Source organism: Phascolarctos cinereus, unplaced genomic scaffold, assembly GCF_003287225.1.
Source record: "Phascolarctos cinereus isolate Bilbo 61053 unplaced genomic scaffold, phaCin_HiC Scaffold_726;HRSCAF=1367, whole genome shotgun sequence".
NCBI classification, from domain to species: domain Eukaryota; kingdom Metazoa; phylum Chordata; class Mammalia; order Diprotodontia; family Phascolarctidae; genus Phascolarctos; species Phascolarctos cinereus.
In genome coordinates, this window is record NW_027556098.1 from 37474583 (window position 1) to 37494453 (window position 19871).

The following is a 19871-nucleotide window of genomic DNA, read 5'->3' on the forward strand; positions in this document are numbered from 1 at the left end:
TCTCTCTCCATCTCTCTAAGCTGACCAAGGCTGAAAAGATGACTCACTGATTTTTCCTTGGATTCCCTATCAAGATTGTGTTTGGTGTGTTTTCCTTGTCTTTAGAGAGTAGTTGTGAAAGTGTGTTGGCCTGCACTATTTCCTCTGATCTTCTATCTTGGGCGGTCTTAAACCTGTATTTCTCAGTTTTGTATGAGGAGAGGACTTCTGCTGAGATATGTGTAGGAGAGGGTTAGGAATTGTGTCTGAAGTTTGAGGAAAGAAAAGAAGAGCATAAGAAGAATATAAATTTCATTTTTGAATATATCCTTTTCCACCTTCCCCATCCAGTGAGCCATCCCTTGTAACAAATATTTAAATGTCGTAAAAGTACAAAGGTGTGTGAGGTACTTTGATAATATAATTTCTTTCTGTTGTTTTCCCTGCTGCTATGCTGAATACTATAGAAAGGCAATTGCAAAAAAGTAAAAGGAATGCCTTACCTGAGTGAGGGCTTAATTTAAATTATCTAATATGTATAACAACAATTGTTTCTGGACCTGGGGAGCTGAGGCACTCATCCTTTTTCCCTTTATGAAGGGGACTCTCTTAGCTCTGGACTCAAGCACAGGCACATTGCCTGGGCTCAATTCTAGAGAATCTAGCATCTAGAGAAAGGAGTTAGGCTGTTTCTTGAACATCCTGGTTCTTTTTAAGCGCTGTTCAGCCATACCCAGGACCCATAGGAAAGATTACTTAAAGCTCAGCTTTGATTCAATCTAGTATCTCTAAAAAGAAAAAGCATGGAGTATAAAGCTATTCAACACAAAGTGTACAAGGCATAGTCACTTAGAGCACAAAGAATAGGTTTAGAAGAAGTGGAGCATTTTATTCAACACATACAAGCTGTGTGATTATGGGCTAGTTTTATCTCTCAGTTTCCCAGGTAAGTCTGTATTTTAGAGAAGGATTGCAAATACACACCATTGGATGAAGTTTCCATACTTGGAGCACCTCTGATTGATTAAATCCTTGGTCCAGACCCTCCACCATCCTAAAAAATGTTTATCTATTTTCTAATGTTTCTTTCAAAAGTATTATTTTAAAATATTACAGATGTACAAAGATTGTATGCAGTACTTTGACAACAGATTTTTTTTTCCTGATGCTTTCCTTCTTGAGGATCTATAATAATTGGTATCTCCAGAGGATGCCAAGCACACTAAGATGCTTCAGTTACTAAAAAGTGAAGGAATCCCCTTTTATCATCTGGGAATCAAATAATTTGAAGATTGACATTCAGGAATCATATTAGCTAGAGCAGGAATCTGGTTATATATGATGCTGCTTATGACTGCATCATATTTGTATAGCCAGCTCCTGCTTTTCCCCCTTTTTTCTCTTTTCTCTCTCTTTTTTTTTAACCAGAAGAACCTAGTTCAGTAGTTGGAAACCTGCAGCCTCGAGGTTACATGTGACCCCCCTCTAGCTCCTCAAGTGCAGCCCTTTGACTGAATCCAAACTTCACAGAACAAATCCTCTTAATAAAATTATTAATCATAATAAAAAATCCAAACTGTGAGGTTTGGGTCACACAGCTGGTAAGTGTCAAGTGTCTGGTCAAAGGTCACATTTGAACTCAGGTGTTCCTGACTCCAGGGCTGATGCTCTACCCACTGCACTACCTAGCCGCCCCAGTTATAGCTGTTTCCCATTACAAAAAGTATCTTTTCATGTCATCCTCACAACAGTCCTATGAGTTAGTTAGTCCGTAATACAACGCACTAATAATGAAGTTGATTTTTAAATATTTAGGTGCTCGCTTGGAGTCCCATCTTTATTCTACTGCAAATAAGCCTCTACCCTGATATCTAGCTTTTTCTGAATCTACTGTTTGAAATCTTGCAGCTTCTATCCTAAATAAGTATCCAATAGTGTATTATAAATACAGTGGGTACATAAAATAATGAAACAGAACCAGGTGTCCTTCCATTTTACCCTTTCATCTCTATCACCCTGGCTCAGCATCCTTTAGCTTCCAGCCTGCTGGAGCGCTAAAGCCGGGAGGGGAAGCGGATTGGTGGGAGCCCTGGCCAGTCCCTGGGAGGCGCGGCCCCATCGCTATGGTGACGGGTTAGAGGAGGCGGAGGCTTTGCCGGCACCTTGTGCGGTGGCTTGAAGCGCAGGCGGCGAAGCGAAAGGAGCTGCGGGTCAGTGAGCAATGTCGGACACCCGTGAGAAGGCTGCGGACCGGACGGTATTCGTGGGGAATTTAGAGACTAGGGTGCGAGAGGAGATCCTCTATGAGCTGTTCCTGCAGGTAACAAGCCTTTTTTCCCCTAGGCGTTTCCGGAGAAGGTGCGGACAAGGCCTGCGGGCCTGGCCCAGCTGGCCTGGGCTTTCCCAGCCCAGAGGATAAAATACCGCTTCCTCTGTTTTGCTGACTTCCTATTCCTCCCGCTTCTATTTTCAAAGTGCAATCTCTATAGCCCTAGCCTCAGGAATTTAGGGCCAGGTGTAAAGGGTTGAACTTGAGTGTAAGGCAGGTTCATAGGCATCTCAAAAGTAAAGGGATCATGTAGAACTGGAAGAGACTGTAAAGATCACCTAATGAAACATCCTCACTTTACAAATGAGGAAACTGAGGCCCAGTAAAGTGATTTTTCTCAAGGTCACGTTGGTAGTAAGCGTCAGAGGCAGGATTTGAAGCTAGCTCTTTCAATTGTATCATGTTGGAATCAGAGGATATGAGTTTTAATGCTACTTCTGCCTTTTACTTCCTGTGTGACTTATGGTGAGTCATTTAATATTTTGGGGCCTTGGTTTCGTCTTGTATAAGATTAGGATATTGAAGTTAATGACTTCTGAGTTCCCTTCCAGTTCTAAATCTATAAACCTGTATCATGTTCTTCTCCGGGCTAAATTAAGTCAAGTTTTTTTCTTTTAGCACAAAAAACAAACAAACAAACAAAAAACCAAAAAGAAAAACAAATTTAAAACAACAACAACAACAACAACAAAAACCCAGCACACACACACACACAAAACCAAAAAAGACCACTCATATAATCATTGGATCATAGATTCAAAGCTAATCCAATTCCAGAGATGAGGAAATGAATGCTGAGAGAGGGGGATGTCTCAGAGTTGAGACGCCAGCCAAGGTCTTGAGCTCCAAATTCAATGATTTGTCTTACCTCCAAAAGAAGGAACTAAAATTTCATCATCATCTTTATCTTTTTTTAAGTGTATGAAAACAGGAGGTCTTGATGACATGAGCCAGTCTAGGCAAGCATTGATGGGAATATCAATTAGTCTTCAGCTTACTAGGTTTTTTTTTTTCTTAAGACTCCTGCTGTGGGTTTGAACAACAGAAAACCTTTTTAATTTAACATATTACTAGCAAGCCAAATTGAGCATATCAATGCACAGTGAAAATGAAGAGTGCCAATATAAATATACCCAAAGAAATAATTTGCAAAAAAGGCCATGACAATAGTGTTGGACAGGAGATAATTTATTTCAAATAGTCTGTAATTCAGTTTTTTTAAATTATTAAACAAAATAGTGAGACTGGATGAACTCCATGCTATCTTCCAGCTCTAAAGCCAGTCAGTCTTTCAGAGGATGTTGACACTATAAAGTTATTTAAATAAAATTGGAGCAGACCTTTATTTTTTCACAGACAGCCTTATATTGGCAGTTTATTGCATAGACACTTGCTATGCAAACATTAAGGGAAATGATGAAGAATTTGGGCTGTATGATAATCAAGAAACCCGAAGAAAAATTGATTTTGAACTAACATTTTCATTTAAAATCACTTCCTAACTTTCTTTACTTTGTCTTTCCTCTCTTTCAGTTTCAGATTATGAACTTTTTCATCATATCTAAAGATGTCACCCCCTACCTTCTTTTGGGAAAAGCCAGTGGATTTGGCAACAAGGAAATAATTAATGACCTTTGAAAGAGCAAAGCAAGTTCAGGAGAGTAGTAAAAGCAAAAAAGAGTACAATGGGGTTGAGTAAGTTGGAGGATGATGAAGTGGAGGCAGTAAGTATAAGATATTTGGGTAGTAGAACTTTTACAATAAAGAGGAAGAGAGGGAATGATAGCATTAAGATTTAAGGTATGGCAGTGTCAAGAGAGAGATTTTGTGGGGAATTTTGTTTTTGGATAACCAAAGCATATTTGAAGCTTAGGGAATGGAAAGGTAGGAAAGGAGAAATGAGAAAGAAAGGTCCCAGTGGATCTCAGAGAAATTATTTCAGTGATATTAGTGGTGGAACATGTTTTAAAGAATTCACTATCATGGAGTTAATGTTCAGCTACATGTAGGAGCCATAAAGACAAAACTAAACAGTCCTTTCCCTCAAGGAGCTTACATTCTACTAGGGACATCTAGAAATACAAAATATATACAAAGGAAATATAAAGGACTTCGGGGATGGATCATGATGGATTGGAGGGAACAGAAAAGGCCTTCTATAGGAGGTTGGAGCTGAGCTTTGAAGGAGACTAGGCCTTCTGAGAGGCAGTGGTTAAGTAGGAGTCTATTGCATACATCCAAGACAGTCTGTACAAAGTGTGGATATGGGAGGTGGAATGTTATGGGAGGAATAACAAATAGGCCAGTTTTCCTGTAATACTGAGTATGTGAAGGGAAATAATGTGTAATATGTAAGGAAAGTCTGGAAGGCAACCTAGAGACAAGGCTGGAGGCAGTCCTGCAGCCTGATTTCAAGGGCTTGCTTCATGGTCAAAGCGAGGAGTCCAGAGGGTGAATGACTGAGAATGCAGAAAATAGGCTAAAACACCACTCTATCAAGAGAAAAAGCCTGAATAAGAGTGTACCACACAAGCAGAAAAGGCAGGAAAGGTTCTAGAAAACAGGATGAACAATTGGTAAAACATCAAAGAAAATCTTAAAGTCTCTTAATAATATGAAGGAAAATGAATCATTATTTCCAGATAAAGGGCAGGAAACTGGGGGACTCTAGAGATCATAAGAAGAAACTCCAAAGTGGTTTGAAAGAAAAATAAAATTTCACAAAAGTAGAAATTAGGAATGAATTTGGACAAGAAATTAAGAGTTCTCAATGTAGGATCAAAAAATAGAAAAAATAAATCTATGATGATGAATCTCTAAGGAAGTGCAGTTGTAACAAAGAAATTCAAAGTTTTATAATATCAAAATACTAAAACGCAGGACATTTTGGCACAAGGGAAGGAAAGAGATGATGTTAAAAGAACATGTGAACTCTAGGCAATCTAAAATAACTAACTTTCAGGATAGAGTATACAGAGATAAGGATCCTACAACTCAGCAATTTTTTAAAAAATTTGAATACTGCAATGCAAGGAATCACAAAAGAAAACTACAGAATTTCTGTGTACAGAAAACAAAGCGTCCCTTGAGAGAATCCATATATTACTCTGGGAAAAAAAAGTCTTTCCAATTCTCAGATATAGAGTAGTTAAATTTAGTAGTTTTGATGATAACATATTTTACAAGCAGCAAGGAGATGGATCATTCAATGTGAAGGAAATAAAAATTGAATAACAAATTTATTCCACAGTTAGAAGAAATCAAACGTGTGTATGTTTAAAGATCAAACTGCAACTCAAAAATGTCATGCCCTACAAATTTCAGCCTAATAGCCAATGAAAAAGGATGTATTTAAACAAAAGTATATGATGTATTTCTGAATAAAAAAAAGACACGAAGCTGAATTCTTGAGATGTAAGCACTTCAAACAATAGAAGTACAAGAAAGATAAACAAATACAATTCCAAAAAGGTAAATTTATTTTTAGAAGCTATTCATTAAAAAGAAAGATTGATCTATAGGATAAAAGGAAAGAATAAAAAGAAACTGTCAGTGGATAAAAATGACTTAAGGGTCCTAAGCATAAGGTCAACTTAAAGAATCATAAGTGAAGTGGAAGAATTGAACTGATGCAGCATGAAGTCATAAAAGTGCATCAGTGTCTTTTGTGAAAGGGAATCACCATGGTGGAATGTTAAATAAAAGGGGAGAGGTCAGGAGGGAAGAGAGGAGAATGGTTGATACATTCCTGCTAAATCCAAGGCCAAAGAATGACTTCTTATACTTTCATGGCAAGGAATAGATAGGGGGTGGCAGTTGAGGGAGGGTGTGTGGACTGGGACCGGGGTCTGATCTTCGGGCAGGGAGCTGCAGCTGTAGAAGTTCTCATATACCTAGAGGTGTCTATAGAGATAGACAGGTGGTTTTAATATGGGGGTAGTTTATGCACTGGGAGGTCACCTTCTCTGAGAGAATGATGAGCTGAATGGACGAAAAAGCATTTATTAAGCACTCACTATGTGGCAGGCACTGTGTTAAGTTGCAGGGCTATGAATACAAAAGCAAGACAGTCTTTACCCCAAATAGTCTTATATTTTTAAGGGGGAGAAAACATAAATTTAAGAGTGGTAACCTTGGAGAATGTTTTGTTCTGTGTAGTTGCAGGAAGAGTGAATGGAATAATAGAGCAGTTCAATTACATGCCCTTTTGGGAAGCCATAGTAATGTATTTGACTATACCTTTCAGAGTATTAGGGAGAAGCTGGAAAGAGCAAAAAAGAGAGGGAGGTAGAGCCAGTGACAAGATGATTTGACCTCTGAAGTAAGTTGATCATGGGCAGAGAGAGATTGGCTGGGCCCCACAATTTGGGATAAGGATAATTTCCATCACCTTCTGTAGTCAGAGTCACAACATTAAAAAAAGAAAAAAGTTTTACATATGCAATAATATAGAAATTGAATAGCTAAATGCCACAGTAAATAGTACAGGGCCTATGGTCAGGAAGACTCATCTTTCTCAAATCTAATTTCAGATAGTTACTAACTGTGTGACCCTGGGCAAGTCACTTAACCTTGTTTGCTTCAGTTTCCTCATCTGTAAAATGATCTGGAGAAGGAAATGCCAACTACTTTAGTATCTTTGCCAAGAAAACCCCAAAAGGGGTCAGGAAGTTTGACACGACCAAATGAGTTGGAATAAAAACTTTCTGAATAAAAGAGGGAGCTCCAATGTGGTAATTCAGAAGCTTCAACCCTTTGAGGAAAACAGAATAGATAAGGATATAACTCACAAATCAAATAAAATTTAAAACAGACTAGAAATAATTACAGACTGAGAAATTATTAAAAGAAAGCAAAAATTTATTAGATAAGGTTCAGTAAAATGAAATTATTAAAAAAAGAAATGGGAAGAAAAAATGATTTCCCATTAATTTCTTAATTGAGGAGAAAAAGAGAAGATATAAGAGAGGGAGAGAAATAGATCACTAAAAATGAAAAATTAAATGAAACAATGTGATTTTGGGTAAGCAAAATGAAGCAAAGAAAAGGTTGAGAGCCTATGAGAAGAGAGTGGCATCTGAAAGATTTAATATGAAAAGGAACAAAAAAGCAATATAAAAAATAAATGGAGGAAAGCAGGAGGCCAATAATGATAACTTTACGTGTGAACTTATTAAACAACTTATTAACAGAGAAAAATAACAATGGATAAGGAATGAAAACTAATCTGTTGTATATAAAAGTGCACCTAAAATGATATGATGCATAAAAAATGAAAACAAGAGTGGAAAAAATTAACCATGTTTCAGGTAAATTTTTTAAAGTGTTTTTATAATGCTAACAGTAAAAGAATAACTTTTTTTTACAATAACAAATAAAAAGGAAAACTATTATACCTTAAAGAACTATAGATAGTAAACCAACATCAATATTAAAAATATACGCCATTATCATATATATCATAGTATCTATATTCATAAAGAAAGGAGCTGAATTGTAAAGATAATGCTGAAAGACTTCAATGTGCCTCTTTCAAAGCCTGACACACAGATAAAGAAACAAAAGGAAATTTTTTTTTAATATCCATTTTGTGCCAGACACTGACTAAGTGATAGGAGTGAATTGTCAACAATGAAAAATAGTCTTGAAGAACTAATATTCTATTCTGATCAACCAATAGGTATAAGGATAATAACAGATATATGTACAATGTAATTTTAGGGGTGAAGTAAAAAAAAAAAAGGAAAGGTCTCATACAAAAATTGGTGTATGTAAACTGAGCATTTAAGAAAGCTAAGCATTCAAAAAGGTTTAGAGGTCTTTGCAAAAGTGTGGAGGTAAGAAATGGAATTTCATGTATAGGGAATGTGAAAATAGGTTAGTTTGGCTAGAATAGTGAAGAATCTGTACTCTGACAGTCTAGAGCCAGATTATTCAGGATCTTAAATGCTAAACAAAGGAATTTGTATATTACCTTATAGACTACACACACACACACACACGCACACACACACACACACACACACAGACACACTATACTTTAACTTTTTGGATAAGGGAGTAATATAGTCTATTTATCCTTTTGAAAAATTATTTTCATAGTTCCTTGGAGGATAGATTAAAGGGATTTGAAGCACAGAGACCTAATAGGAGTCTATTGCTATAATCTGCCTGAATGAAGATGATAGCTGCATGAATAGAGAGAATATATGTGAAATGTGTGGGTAGAAAGGACAAGATTTGCCAACTGACTGGATCTAGAGAATGGAATAGAATGAATGGTGAATAACTCTGAGGTTGTGAACCTGGGTGACTACAGTCCTTTCATAGAAGTAGAGAATATTAGAAGTATTGGAACAGATGGACGAGACAGATGAATTTGATTTGGATATTTTAAGATGTCTATGGGACATCAACTTGGAAATGTCAGCTCCTCCAGTAAAATATAAACACCTTGAGTTCTGGGATTGTTTTGCTTTTATATGTGTATCTCTAGCTCTCTTGTATTTGCATCCACAGTGACTAGCACATTGTTGACAATGTTTATTATCCCAACTAATATCCCACCAATGATAGGAAGCCTTCTCCAACCTCCCTTAATTTTAGTGCCTTCCCTCTTTCAATGATTTCCTATTTACACTATATATACTTGCTTTGTTTACATTTGTCTGTATTTTGTTTTCTCCTTTAAATTATAAGCTCCTTGAGGGCAAGGAATGTCTTTTTTATCTTTTTGTATTCCTAGTGCTTAGCACAGTGTCTGGCACTAATTAGGCCAAGGGTAATAAATATCAATAAATGTTTATTGATTGATTGATGAACCATATTGTTGGAATGATGTAGATAACAGTTTTACAGAAATTTGAACAACTTGTTTGACAAAGCAAGGATGAAAGTGCTCAGGGTCAAACACTTGAAGATCAGTTGAAGGAACTGGTTATATGTAGCCTGGAAAAGTGAAGACTTGGAGGTCACTCAATAACTTTGTTCAAGTATTTGAAAAAATCTCAAGTGGAAGAAGGAAAAGCACTAATTTTACTTTGCTACAGATGACATAACAAGGAGAAATCTGTCAAAGTTGCAAATCCATAAATTGATGTAGGGATGGTAGTAGAGTTGAGGTAAAGAAAAATTTCTGAACAATTAGAGCTATGCAGAAGAAATTGAAATGCCTCAGTAGGTATTGGCTTCCCTTTCACAACAGGCTTTCAAGCAAAAACCGAGTGAACATGTTTCATATATGTTAGAGGGGACTCTTGTTGATATGAAGATAGTACTACCCAATTTCTTGCAAATGTGAAATTCTATAGTTAAGGTTTTCTCAAATTATTTTACACTTCCAAATTCAAAGTCCCTTTTATGTAAATGTGGTTCTCTGAGACCTGAAGCTTTTTTTTTTTCATTGAATGTTGGCAGTGTATATAAGGGGGGAAATAAATTGATATTTGTCACTTGTTCTATTCACTTCTTTTCCAATTTTGGTAAGAGTGCTATGTCATCTAAAGCCAAAATTAACCTTTTGTTGTACTGCATTTTTATTTATGTTGTTAAACATTTCCCAATTACATTTTAATCTGGTTCAGGCATTATTCTGCTGTGAGTTTGACACCTCTGATGTAAAAGTGTTAAATGTAATGTTTAGAAACTGATCTGGTTTTAAAGTTATAACCATTGACCATGTATTTTAGATTTCCATCTGGAACATGTAATAATGTTATTTAAAAAGAGTTTGCCATTTAAAATATGAGACATATTTAAACTATTATGAATTAAACCATTCACTGTTGTTGATGTTCTTCTAAAGTACTCATTATATTACATAACAAAGATTATGTGTTAATATTTATACAAATAAATATACTTTTTAAAGGCAGAAATTCTCTAAATGGTTTCAAATATGAGATGCCTTTCTTATTAGTATTTAAGAGTACGTGTTATGAGATGCCTCAGTAAAATAATAGTGGTATATTATGTTAAATCCTGTAAATGATTCCTTGTTTCCCCAGAAAACCACAAGACAAGTTTGCATTAGTGTAATACATTACTAAAACACAGGATATCAAGAATATTTAGATATATGAATTTATATGTATCTATTATTAGTTATCTCTGAGATCATGATTTATAATTACCAAGCTGGCAGATGAGTAAAGAACAACTTTTGAGATTTTTGACAAAATAACGTTTAAGTTCCTTGCAGGCTGGACCATTAACCAGAGTGACCATATGTAAGGACAAAGAAGGAAGACCCAGACCTTTTGGATTTGTCTGTTTTAAACATCAAGAATCAGTATCCTATGCTATAGCTTTGTTAAATGGAATTCGTTTGTATGGTAGACCAATTAATGTGCAGTATAGATTTGGTAAGTCCTATACTTCTTGAGTTCACATTATGACAATTTAAATGTGGTACTTCTGTTTTATTTTGTTATTAATACATAAGTCAAACAGATGATCCTAAATGTTCCACCAAATTTACTGAGACAAGACCTAAAGAATAATGGGTTGAGCTATAGTCCTGGCTATGCCACAAGCTTATTGTGTGAATGGATCACTAAACCCCTTTGTAGCCTGGTTTCTTCATCTATTACATGAAACATTTGGATGAGATGATCTTTTGGTGTCCTCTCAGCTTTACCATTTTGTTTAAATAATGATATACTGTCATTCCATTTAATTGAGGCTTATGAATGATCCAGGTCCATGGGTCTAGGGGATTTTTACTATTTGAATTTATTAAGTAGATTAAATATTAAATAAATAAAAATTTAATATTAGAATTGCAAGTTTTTAGTTCCCTTGTACATTGTTGATTATGAAATATTTGGCCTCTTTGCTGTGGTTTCCTGCCTAGTAAAAGCCATCCTATAGCCAAATCTATAGGCCATTAAGAAAAACTTCTAAGAATAGCAGGATCATCAGTGTACTTGTCATCCACAAAAGGGACTGGAATGACTAAAACAATTGTACTGAATACCTTACTGAGATATGCCATGCTTATGATACCCAGGCTTCCTCTCATGTTTGCAGTTGTCAATGGTTTTAACTATCACCTGTTTTCATCAATACTGGTGTGCCCTGATGCATAGGGACACCATACCTCTTAGGGCTTGGAGAGCCTTGCAACAATAGTGCTATATGTTTTGGAGTTTTCTAGAGCTACCTATCTCTGCAATAAGTATTTGTAATCCGCTCTTAATATGTCAAAGAATATAAACCAGTGGTTTATATTTCCTATTGTTTGATTTTCCCTTTTGTGCTAGAAACGTTGCTTTCTTGGGAGAACTTCTTGTCTCAATTTATTTCTAGCAAGTGGAAAATTAGCTAAACAGGTGCTCTCTTTGGGAGTAATCTGTGGCATGTTTTTTAAAGAGCCCCGCAGATGGTTTCTGTATGCCATATAGCTGATCAATGTACCTAAAGATTTACCCGACATGTATATTATACCCCATCCTTCTCTTTCATTCCCTCGCGGAGGGTTGCATTTTCTATATCATTGCAGGTTTAAAGGGAGAGTAATACTGATAGTTTAAAGATGTAAATAATATCATTTTTATAGCCCTGTACTTACTTATGCATTTTTTTATGAAATACAGTCACACTGAAAATATAGTACTTATAATTCAGTAGGAATCGTGAATATGTGTGTGTATATGTGTGTTTGTTGGAAGAACTCTATACTATCCTTTCATTGGAGGTTATAGACATATATTTCATGTATCTGTTTTTAATCATAACTTTCTGTCACTTGATTAGATTTAGTGATAAATTAGAAAAAAAGCAGTTAGGAAATTAAAACTAATATAATCTTTTTTTTTTTTGTAGGGAGTTCCCATTCAGCTGAGTTGAATAACCAAGTTGCTGAGAACTATATTAATACAAATTCACAAATATACAGGTAATGAAGTAGTTTGTAGAAATAATATTTGATAGAGGTACACTTATTCCAATGAAAATGGGAGCTTAAAATATAAATATATGTTTCTTTATGCACATACAGATATGCATAATACATCTGATATGTATGTGCATAATACATTTCTATGTGTGTGTACATGTGCATGTGTAAAAGGTATAAAGCTTTGCTACCAAATTCAGGAATAAAGTAAGGTAGAACTTTTATAATCAAAGAGCAATGAAAATAGAATATTTTAAAAGAAATATAAACTTTGTCATTTTCAACCGTAAGTGATAATACATTCAATATTTTATGTTCTTTTTTATAACCACATTACTGGGTTAAAGATTGGTAGACTGGACTTATAAGTTGCACTATTTTTAGTCATCTGATCTGAAGCAGAGATATATCTACTTAATCTCTAAGATCATCCTTTTAGGGGTGTGGGGTTCAGAGAAAAATCACACTGAAATCTAATTATGATAACTACCGAAGGAAACTCTAAAAAGAAAATATTATCAAGCTTTACATAGGCAGCTATCACTTTTGTTTAGATTTTTTGTGGTTTGTCCTCTGTTCTCAAAGAGGACTATGACATCAGGGAGAGGATGACATGACTTGCAGTTGACTTTGATTTGAGTGAGGAGGGCTGTGCAAAGTCACCAGCCTCACTTTCTCCTCCAGAGCTGTCTGTGTCCAGGGGCCAGATATGGATCAGAATGACTGGAAATGGGCCAGCAGGTGGAATTTTAGTTGAAACTTAAAGGGAGCCAGGGAAGTCAGTAGTCAGGGGGGAAGTAGAGTAGCATTCCAAGCATGGTTGACAGCCAGAGAAAATGCCTAGAACACAGAGATGGAGTGTTTTTGTGGAACACATAGGAGGCCAGTGTCATTTGATCAAAGAGGAGTTGGGGAATAAAGTGTAAGAAGTCTGGAAAGGTAGGAGAGGTCTAGGCTATGAACGCCAAACAGAGCATTTTGTATTTAGTTCTGGAGGTAATAGGTAGAAGCACTGGAGTTTATTGAGGAAGGTGGGGTGGGAGGGTTTGACATGATCAGACCTGTGTTCTAGGAAAATCACTTTAGTGGCTAAATGGAGAATAAATAATAAGGAAAGACTTAAGGCAGGCAGATTCATCAGCAGGCTATTGCAGTGATCAATAGCTGCTTTTGGTCACATGAGGGAAATTTAAGCAATTCTGATCATTTTGTATATATATACACTTTTTATTCTTTAGGAAAACTGAAGTTTTCTGGGTAGAAAATTTTGTATTCATAGCTCATCCCTTTATTTTCCTTGAGAAATCTACCATGACCCTGAGTAACCACCTAATAAGTAATTTCAGTCTTCAGGCAGTTGATGTGTATTTTTTCCCAATTGCTAATTATAAAAATTGAAGTAACCAAGGAATAATCTATTTGTGTTCTATTGCTTATTTAAACTCTATGAAGTATTCTTTGATAATTTCTTGAGGTATAATGTTCAGATTCCTTTTTTCATTAATTTTCTAGAATATTAGTAATCCTGAGATTGATGCATTATGATCTATCTTCCAAGACTGTCTCATAATTCTATTTTCCAATTCTTTGAATATTTTAATGATTTTTCTAATCCTACATTTCTAGTAAATCTGTATTTCCTACAATTAGTGATAAGCCTTTTATTGTTTAGATTTAGATAGTATCTGATCCATCCATACAAATAGCCAATGCAGACCCTGGTTCTTCTTGTCCCCTTCCCTTCTCCACCCATTAGAGCATCTGCTACCACTGTCATGTGAACAATTGAAGTAGAAATTTTAGTGCTTTTTGGAAAATAAGAAGTAGAAGAAAGGGGGAGGAAAGCTATACAATTCAGGAACACATTAGACAAATAGGTCTTAGAGCAAAAAGAAAGGAAGGAAATAAGCATTTATTAAGCACCTAGTACATGCCAGACACCATGCTAAGCCTTTTACAAATATTATTTAATTCATACAACCTGGAGAGGTATATATTATTATTGTTTCCATTTTGCATTTGAGGAAGCAGACAGAAGTTAAATGATTTGCACAGAGTCACATAGCAGTAAGAGGTTGAACCTGGATTTAAACACAGGTCTTTGCCTTGGAGATGCACTTGGAAAACTGAAACAGTCCATGCTCTCAAGGAGTTAATATTCTAATATGGGTGATAACACACAAGATTTTAGCTGCAAGTTAAATGGGAAAGTCCCATTTCCTTAAGGTGCAATAGTGAAACAGAGGCTAGTGCCTCTTCTTTAATGTAACTTCTCATAAAATCGTATCAGTTTCCCATGTTGAGCAACTTGACAGTGCCACAGACTTTAGTGGCAAGAATTTTCTTTTCTGGGTCTTCAATAGATACGGTTTTAGCATCTGCAGGAAGTTGTAAGACTATATCTCCAAAGGTATTGCTTCCCAAGAAGATGACTGGGGACAGTGGGCTAGAAGCATTACTATTCCAAAAGATCCTGAGACCTCTACTGCGGTCCAAAGGTAGTCAAGGTTGTTGTGGTGGTGGTTTTACTTTTCTGGCATATGCTGCTTCCTAGAAGCAATAGGGTGTGTGTGTTTGTGTGTGTGTGTGTGTATATGTGTGTGTGTGTGTGTGTGCATGTGTGCACATGTGCCCTCGCATATGTGTATTTATGTTTCATGTACAAATCTCTAGATTTCAGTGTTCATACTTCTTTTAATAGAAATGAAGACTTTTTGTCGAGATCATTTCCCATACAGACCTTTACAGCAAATGATGGTAACTTTACTCAGGAATTTGGCTCTCAGAATATGGTAAGTTCAATTTGTCGTTTTTGGTGGTGGTGGTGGTTAGGGAGAGGGACCAGCTTTTACTTGTGGTTTCTTCATGATGGGAAAATCCCAGTGTAAAAATTTCTTTCACCTGATGCACAACAGCAATTCCTCTATAACTTATAGTCTTAGATAATACCTAGAGTACTAGGCTGGCCATGATCATATAGCTAATATGTGTTAAAATCAGAACTTGAAACCCATGTCTTCCTGATGCCCAAATCCACTCTCTATGTATTGGTTTTCATGAATTTGGCGCAGTTTGTAATATCAAGTTAAAATATGAAGGAAGAGAAAAACTGGAGAGTAAATCCAGATGTTTTAAAGCTAGAAAGTATTCTGAGGGAGTTGGTGTGTCACTTTCATCTTGTCTCTTATAGTATGTTGATATGCTACTATTTTATCTTAACACTGAATCCCCACATATCTGTTATCTCAACAAGCAGATGGCAAGGAGGAATTCTAATAATCAAAATTTGTCGTTAGAAAGAGGTAAAGGTCAGTAGGGCATATGCAGTCTTAAAAATATAAGCTGAATGTTTTTTTTATATTTTACCTATTATAACTTGCTTTCTGTGGTTGTCAATTATAAAAAGTTGTGTAAGCTTTTTGTATATTATTCTAATGCAATTATAGGGCAGAGTATTAGAGAAGGGGAAAGAAAAGTAAAAGATTAGTACTATTTTTAGCTATGCTGTAAACTTTAATTTAGTTATTTGTGGTCCAAACTTGTGGTCATTAAATTAGTGAATGAGCATACTAGTGAAAGAATTGTACTACATCCATCCTGACATTGTTACTACAAATGAAACAAGACACAGAAATTACAGTTAAGTGGAAGGATAGATTAAAATATTTTCTCTGTCTTTTGAAATCTTCTCTTATTTTTATATTTATTCTTTCGATTTTATGACATTGTTTTCTAAATATATCCTTCCCCATCTCCTACACACACTGAACCATCCCTTAGTAACAAAGAGGTTATTGCTTAAGTATACCTTGTAAGGTCAACCTTTTAGATTTATTGGTTGTTTTTGTATTTGAGATTTCATTAGTGTGAGTATTCCTTCTATGGATGCAAATCAATTCCTGTCACAGGGTTCTTATCTATTTTCTCATGAATTGTCCTTAGAAAATTTACCTACACTGCTAGAGGACTACTACTCAGTCTTTGAATATCTTGACTATTACTTGGCCTGCTCATAGATGATTATTGTCTTTCCTTTCCTGGTCACATGTATCTTTCCTCTATTTTGATATGCACTATTTCTGAAGTATAATTTAATGTAGGGGTACCATGATTTCATTAGCGTAAGGAACTCCTGGTTGAGGTAACTTCCTTTTACCAGTACAAATTGGCACCTTCTCTGAAACTTATAATTTTAAAGATTTATCTGGAACACTGATAGATTAAGTTAGTTGTCCAGGGTCACATAGCCACTATGTTTGAGAGGCAGAACTTACACCAAGATATTCGTTTTGAGGCTTGCTCTCTATCCACTGCACCAGAGGTGTCAAACATAGCCTGTGGGCCTCCCAAGTGAGGCTGAACCAGATTAAAATTGAAATGCAAAATAATTAACAAAATGAATAAAAATACAATACAACATAGATAATTACAACATTTTAAAACTAAGTCAGTTTGTGGTCTGAAAGGATACTTATGCACGGATTAACCCTCCTTTCTACTTGAGTTTGACGCTACTTCTGCTTCTACTACGTCTCCTAAGTATGAGTGATCCTTGGCAACATTTTTCAGCTTACTTAATATAAACATGGGTCTCTTCCAAATTGCCATTTGGAATTTTAAATTCTAAATTGTGGCATTATATGGTTTGCAGTCACATTGCATTAAAAGGACAGTATTGGTATTAAATAAAAGGATGTTTGTAACAATAAGTAGTTAGGTGTTATTAAAAGCTTTCATTTATTCAAATGCTATTCAGGGTGATATTCTCCTCTTATTGTCCTGCAGCTGCTAGCCAAGATAAATATATTGAGAGAACCTGTTCAGCTGTACATCATAGGTTGACTGGTAGATGTTTTTCATCCACTTTGTTTTTTCTCTACTCTAAAGGTCTGATCCTTATAGCTGAGTGGAACCTTACATCTCTTATCTGTAAAACGAGCTTAATTTAAAATGAATAACTAAGGTGATTTCTCCCTACCTCAACTATCCATATTATAATGTTATGTCATGTATTTTGATTCCCTTTTATGTCTATTTTGGAAACTTCCCTATTATTCATAGCCACTATGCCTTGTTTACCAATAAACACTTTGGTTTAATAAGTGCTTATGAATCTAGTATATATAGATTGTTATATTTATTGTCTTGTTCTTATACATATATCTTTTTTTAATCATAGCAATATCCTATGTATAATCTGATGGTACAACCTTCAAAATGCCAGATGACACCACCACTAGCCTCAAGCTTTTCTGTATTATCCATGCCAAACCCTCTTTCAGATTTGGATGCTAGATCAACTTCTTTTGAATTTGTTCACCAGCCAAGTGACTGGAACTTTTGCCCAGTGAGTAAAAGAAAATGGCAGCCAGAAACTAGTGACAGTAGTACAGAAGATGACATAGGAAAAGTAAGAGAATGTAATAAAAAATATAGAAGGTATAAGAAGAGAAAAAGAAATTAATATTGTATTTAAATTAAATATTAATCTATATTACACTTGAAAGAAAATTGCATTTTTGCACAGTTAGAATAATTATGATTTGTGACTCATTTTTAAGTGTATTATATGACCAATTAGATATTGGTATTTAATTCCATGCTTTCAATGAGGAAAACTTGCAAATGAAATAGCAATATGTTTGTCATCGATTGTTAGGAGTTACCACAGCCTCAGCTAAAAAACATACTTTGTTCATGGCAATGGATTTTTACTAAGCCAATCAATCAAGAAAATATTTATGGAATATCTTCTGTGCATAAAGCACCATGTATTAATCAGTCCATGTTCTCTATCTAGTTCTCCTTGTCATCAACAAATCATACTTGTGAGGACAGAGACATTTTTCATTCATAAAGCTAAAGAAAGCATAAAAATGCATTTTTCTTAATAAATAGGTTTTCTTCTTCTTACTTATATCTTTCATAGTCATTATACTCTGATTCAACCTTTTTGTTATGGATCTATGAGGCATATGAGATTCTAATGAAAAGCTGATAGTCCCAAAACTGCTTATTGGCTCTCTTGGCTTATGGGAATAAGTCTATGTGTCCTCAGGTTTATATACATCTTTTTATTACTAAATAATATGCAAATTAGCTTTATATTATAATGTATCAATATAACATATCAACTAATTTGCTAGGATTGATTTTAGTCTTGATAACCCAAATCCCTATTAAGTAAGCTTAATCTTTTTTCAGTCTATTCAAGTTTGATATCTCTCTAAATAATTTTTTTTTGCAACTCAGATCATTATTGAATTATTATTTCAAGATAAATTGGCACCTATTTATTTTGGGACAAGAGATTATGCCATTAGGAACATGAAATAAATTATCAAGTAATTTCAAATAAGTTATAATGATTAATAATGATAATAACAATAATTTACAATAAATTACATTTATTATGTAACTTTCAAAGTTGTATCTTTTATCAGATTAATTCTGTAGCTATGCCAGAGACCTGAACAAAGAATTTTTTTTAAATTTACCAAAGTTAATTGAAATAGATTTGTATGAAATCATTGAGATTAACCTCTCCAGATCTATAGGCTAATCATTAATATTTAAGGATTTCTTTCACCATATTGTACTAAGACAATTATTTTCCTAAAACTTGAAATATATACATTTATATTTATACTAAAAGTTATATATTTAAAAAGCTACAAATAATTTGCTGATGGCTAGGTTATACAGAGGATAGATCTCAATGCTTATAGCAAGGAAGATCTGAATTAAAATTCTGATTCAGACACTAGATATGTGACATGTGGGTAAGTCACTTAAGTTCTCTGTACCTCAGTGTCCTCAATTGTAAAAGGAATAGCACCTACCTTTCAGGTTGTTGTGACAAATGAATTCATTAAGCTCTGTAAAACACTTAGTAAATATTAAAGCACTACATAAATGCTAGCTACTAATGTTGGGTTATTGTTATTATTATTATTAAAAAGTTTTAATTATACTTGTGAACAGTGTGGAATTTTTGAACATGGAGTTTTAAACATCATGAAGATTTAAAATATTGGAAATGTGTAGAAATTAAACATGATTTAATTGCTATAGAGAACTCTTAGATAAGGAAATTCCCTCAATCAATAGTTTGGCACACTCTTTGCAACTGATAATGTTAGGCAGTTAAAATACCAAGATTTTCCTGGCTGCCTTTCAATATTACATAATATAGCTTATTCTTCATTCATTATACAAACTGGAAAAGAAAAGTAAACTTTCTTTTATTTTTAATTCTTGACAAATTTGTTAATTTAGAATTAATTGAGAGGGGGAAATATTTTTTATAGCAGCAGCAAAAGTTGTTATTCTCAAAAACAAAACAAACAAAAAAGTTCAGACTTAAGATGACTCCTAATGTAGGCCTTCCTATTCTAACCCTATTCTGCTTTTCCAAACTTGTTTTATACTACTTATTCCCTTTTATATATCCTGTACTTTACCCAAATGTGCCCATGTGGCATTCCTCAAACCTGTCCTGTTTTTTCCCTCTTTCTATCTTTGTTCCTGTTCATCATAGCTGATTTCTGCCTGTTAAAATCCCATCTAGCCTTTAAAGCTCAGTTCAGCTACCACCTCCTTTCATTCAAGAAGGCTTTCCTGAATTTCCTTCCCTTATTTGTTGTTCTTTCAAAACTCATAACA

At 34.8% G+C, this 19871-nt stretch overlaps 1 protein-coding gene across 1 annotated transcript; it reads left to right on the top strand.

Moving 5' to 3' along the window:
- The first annotated feature begins 2130 nt into the window (after positions 1-2130).
- Positions 2131-19127, top strand: RBM11 (RNA binding motif protein 11). Its single transcript, XM_020992976.2, has 5 exons — positions 2131-2299; positions 10509-10671; positions 12134-12206; positions 14908-14998; positions 17386-19127. Exons 1-5 carry the CDS (start codon positions 2201-2203, stop codon positions 17668-17670), a joined length of 711 nt encoding a protein of 236 aa, XP_020848635.1. The 5' UTR covers positions 2131-2200; the 3' UTR covers positions 17671-19127.
- The last annotated feature ends 744 nt before the right edge of the window (positions 19128-19871 follow it).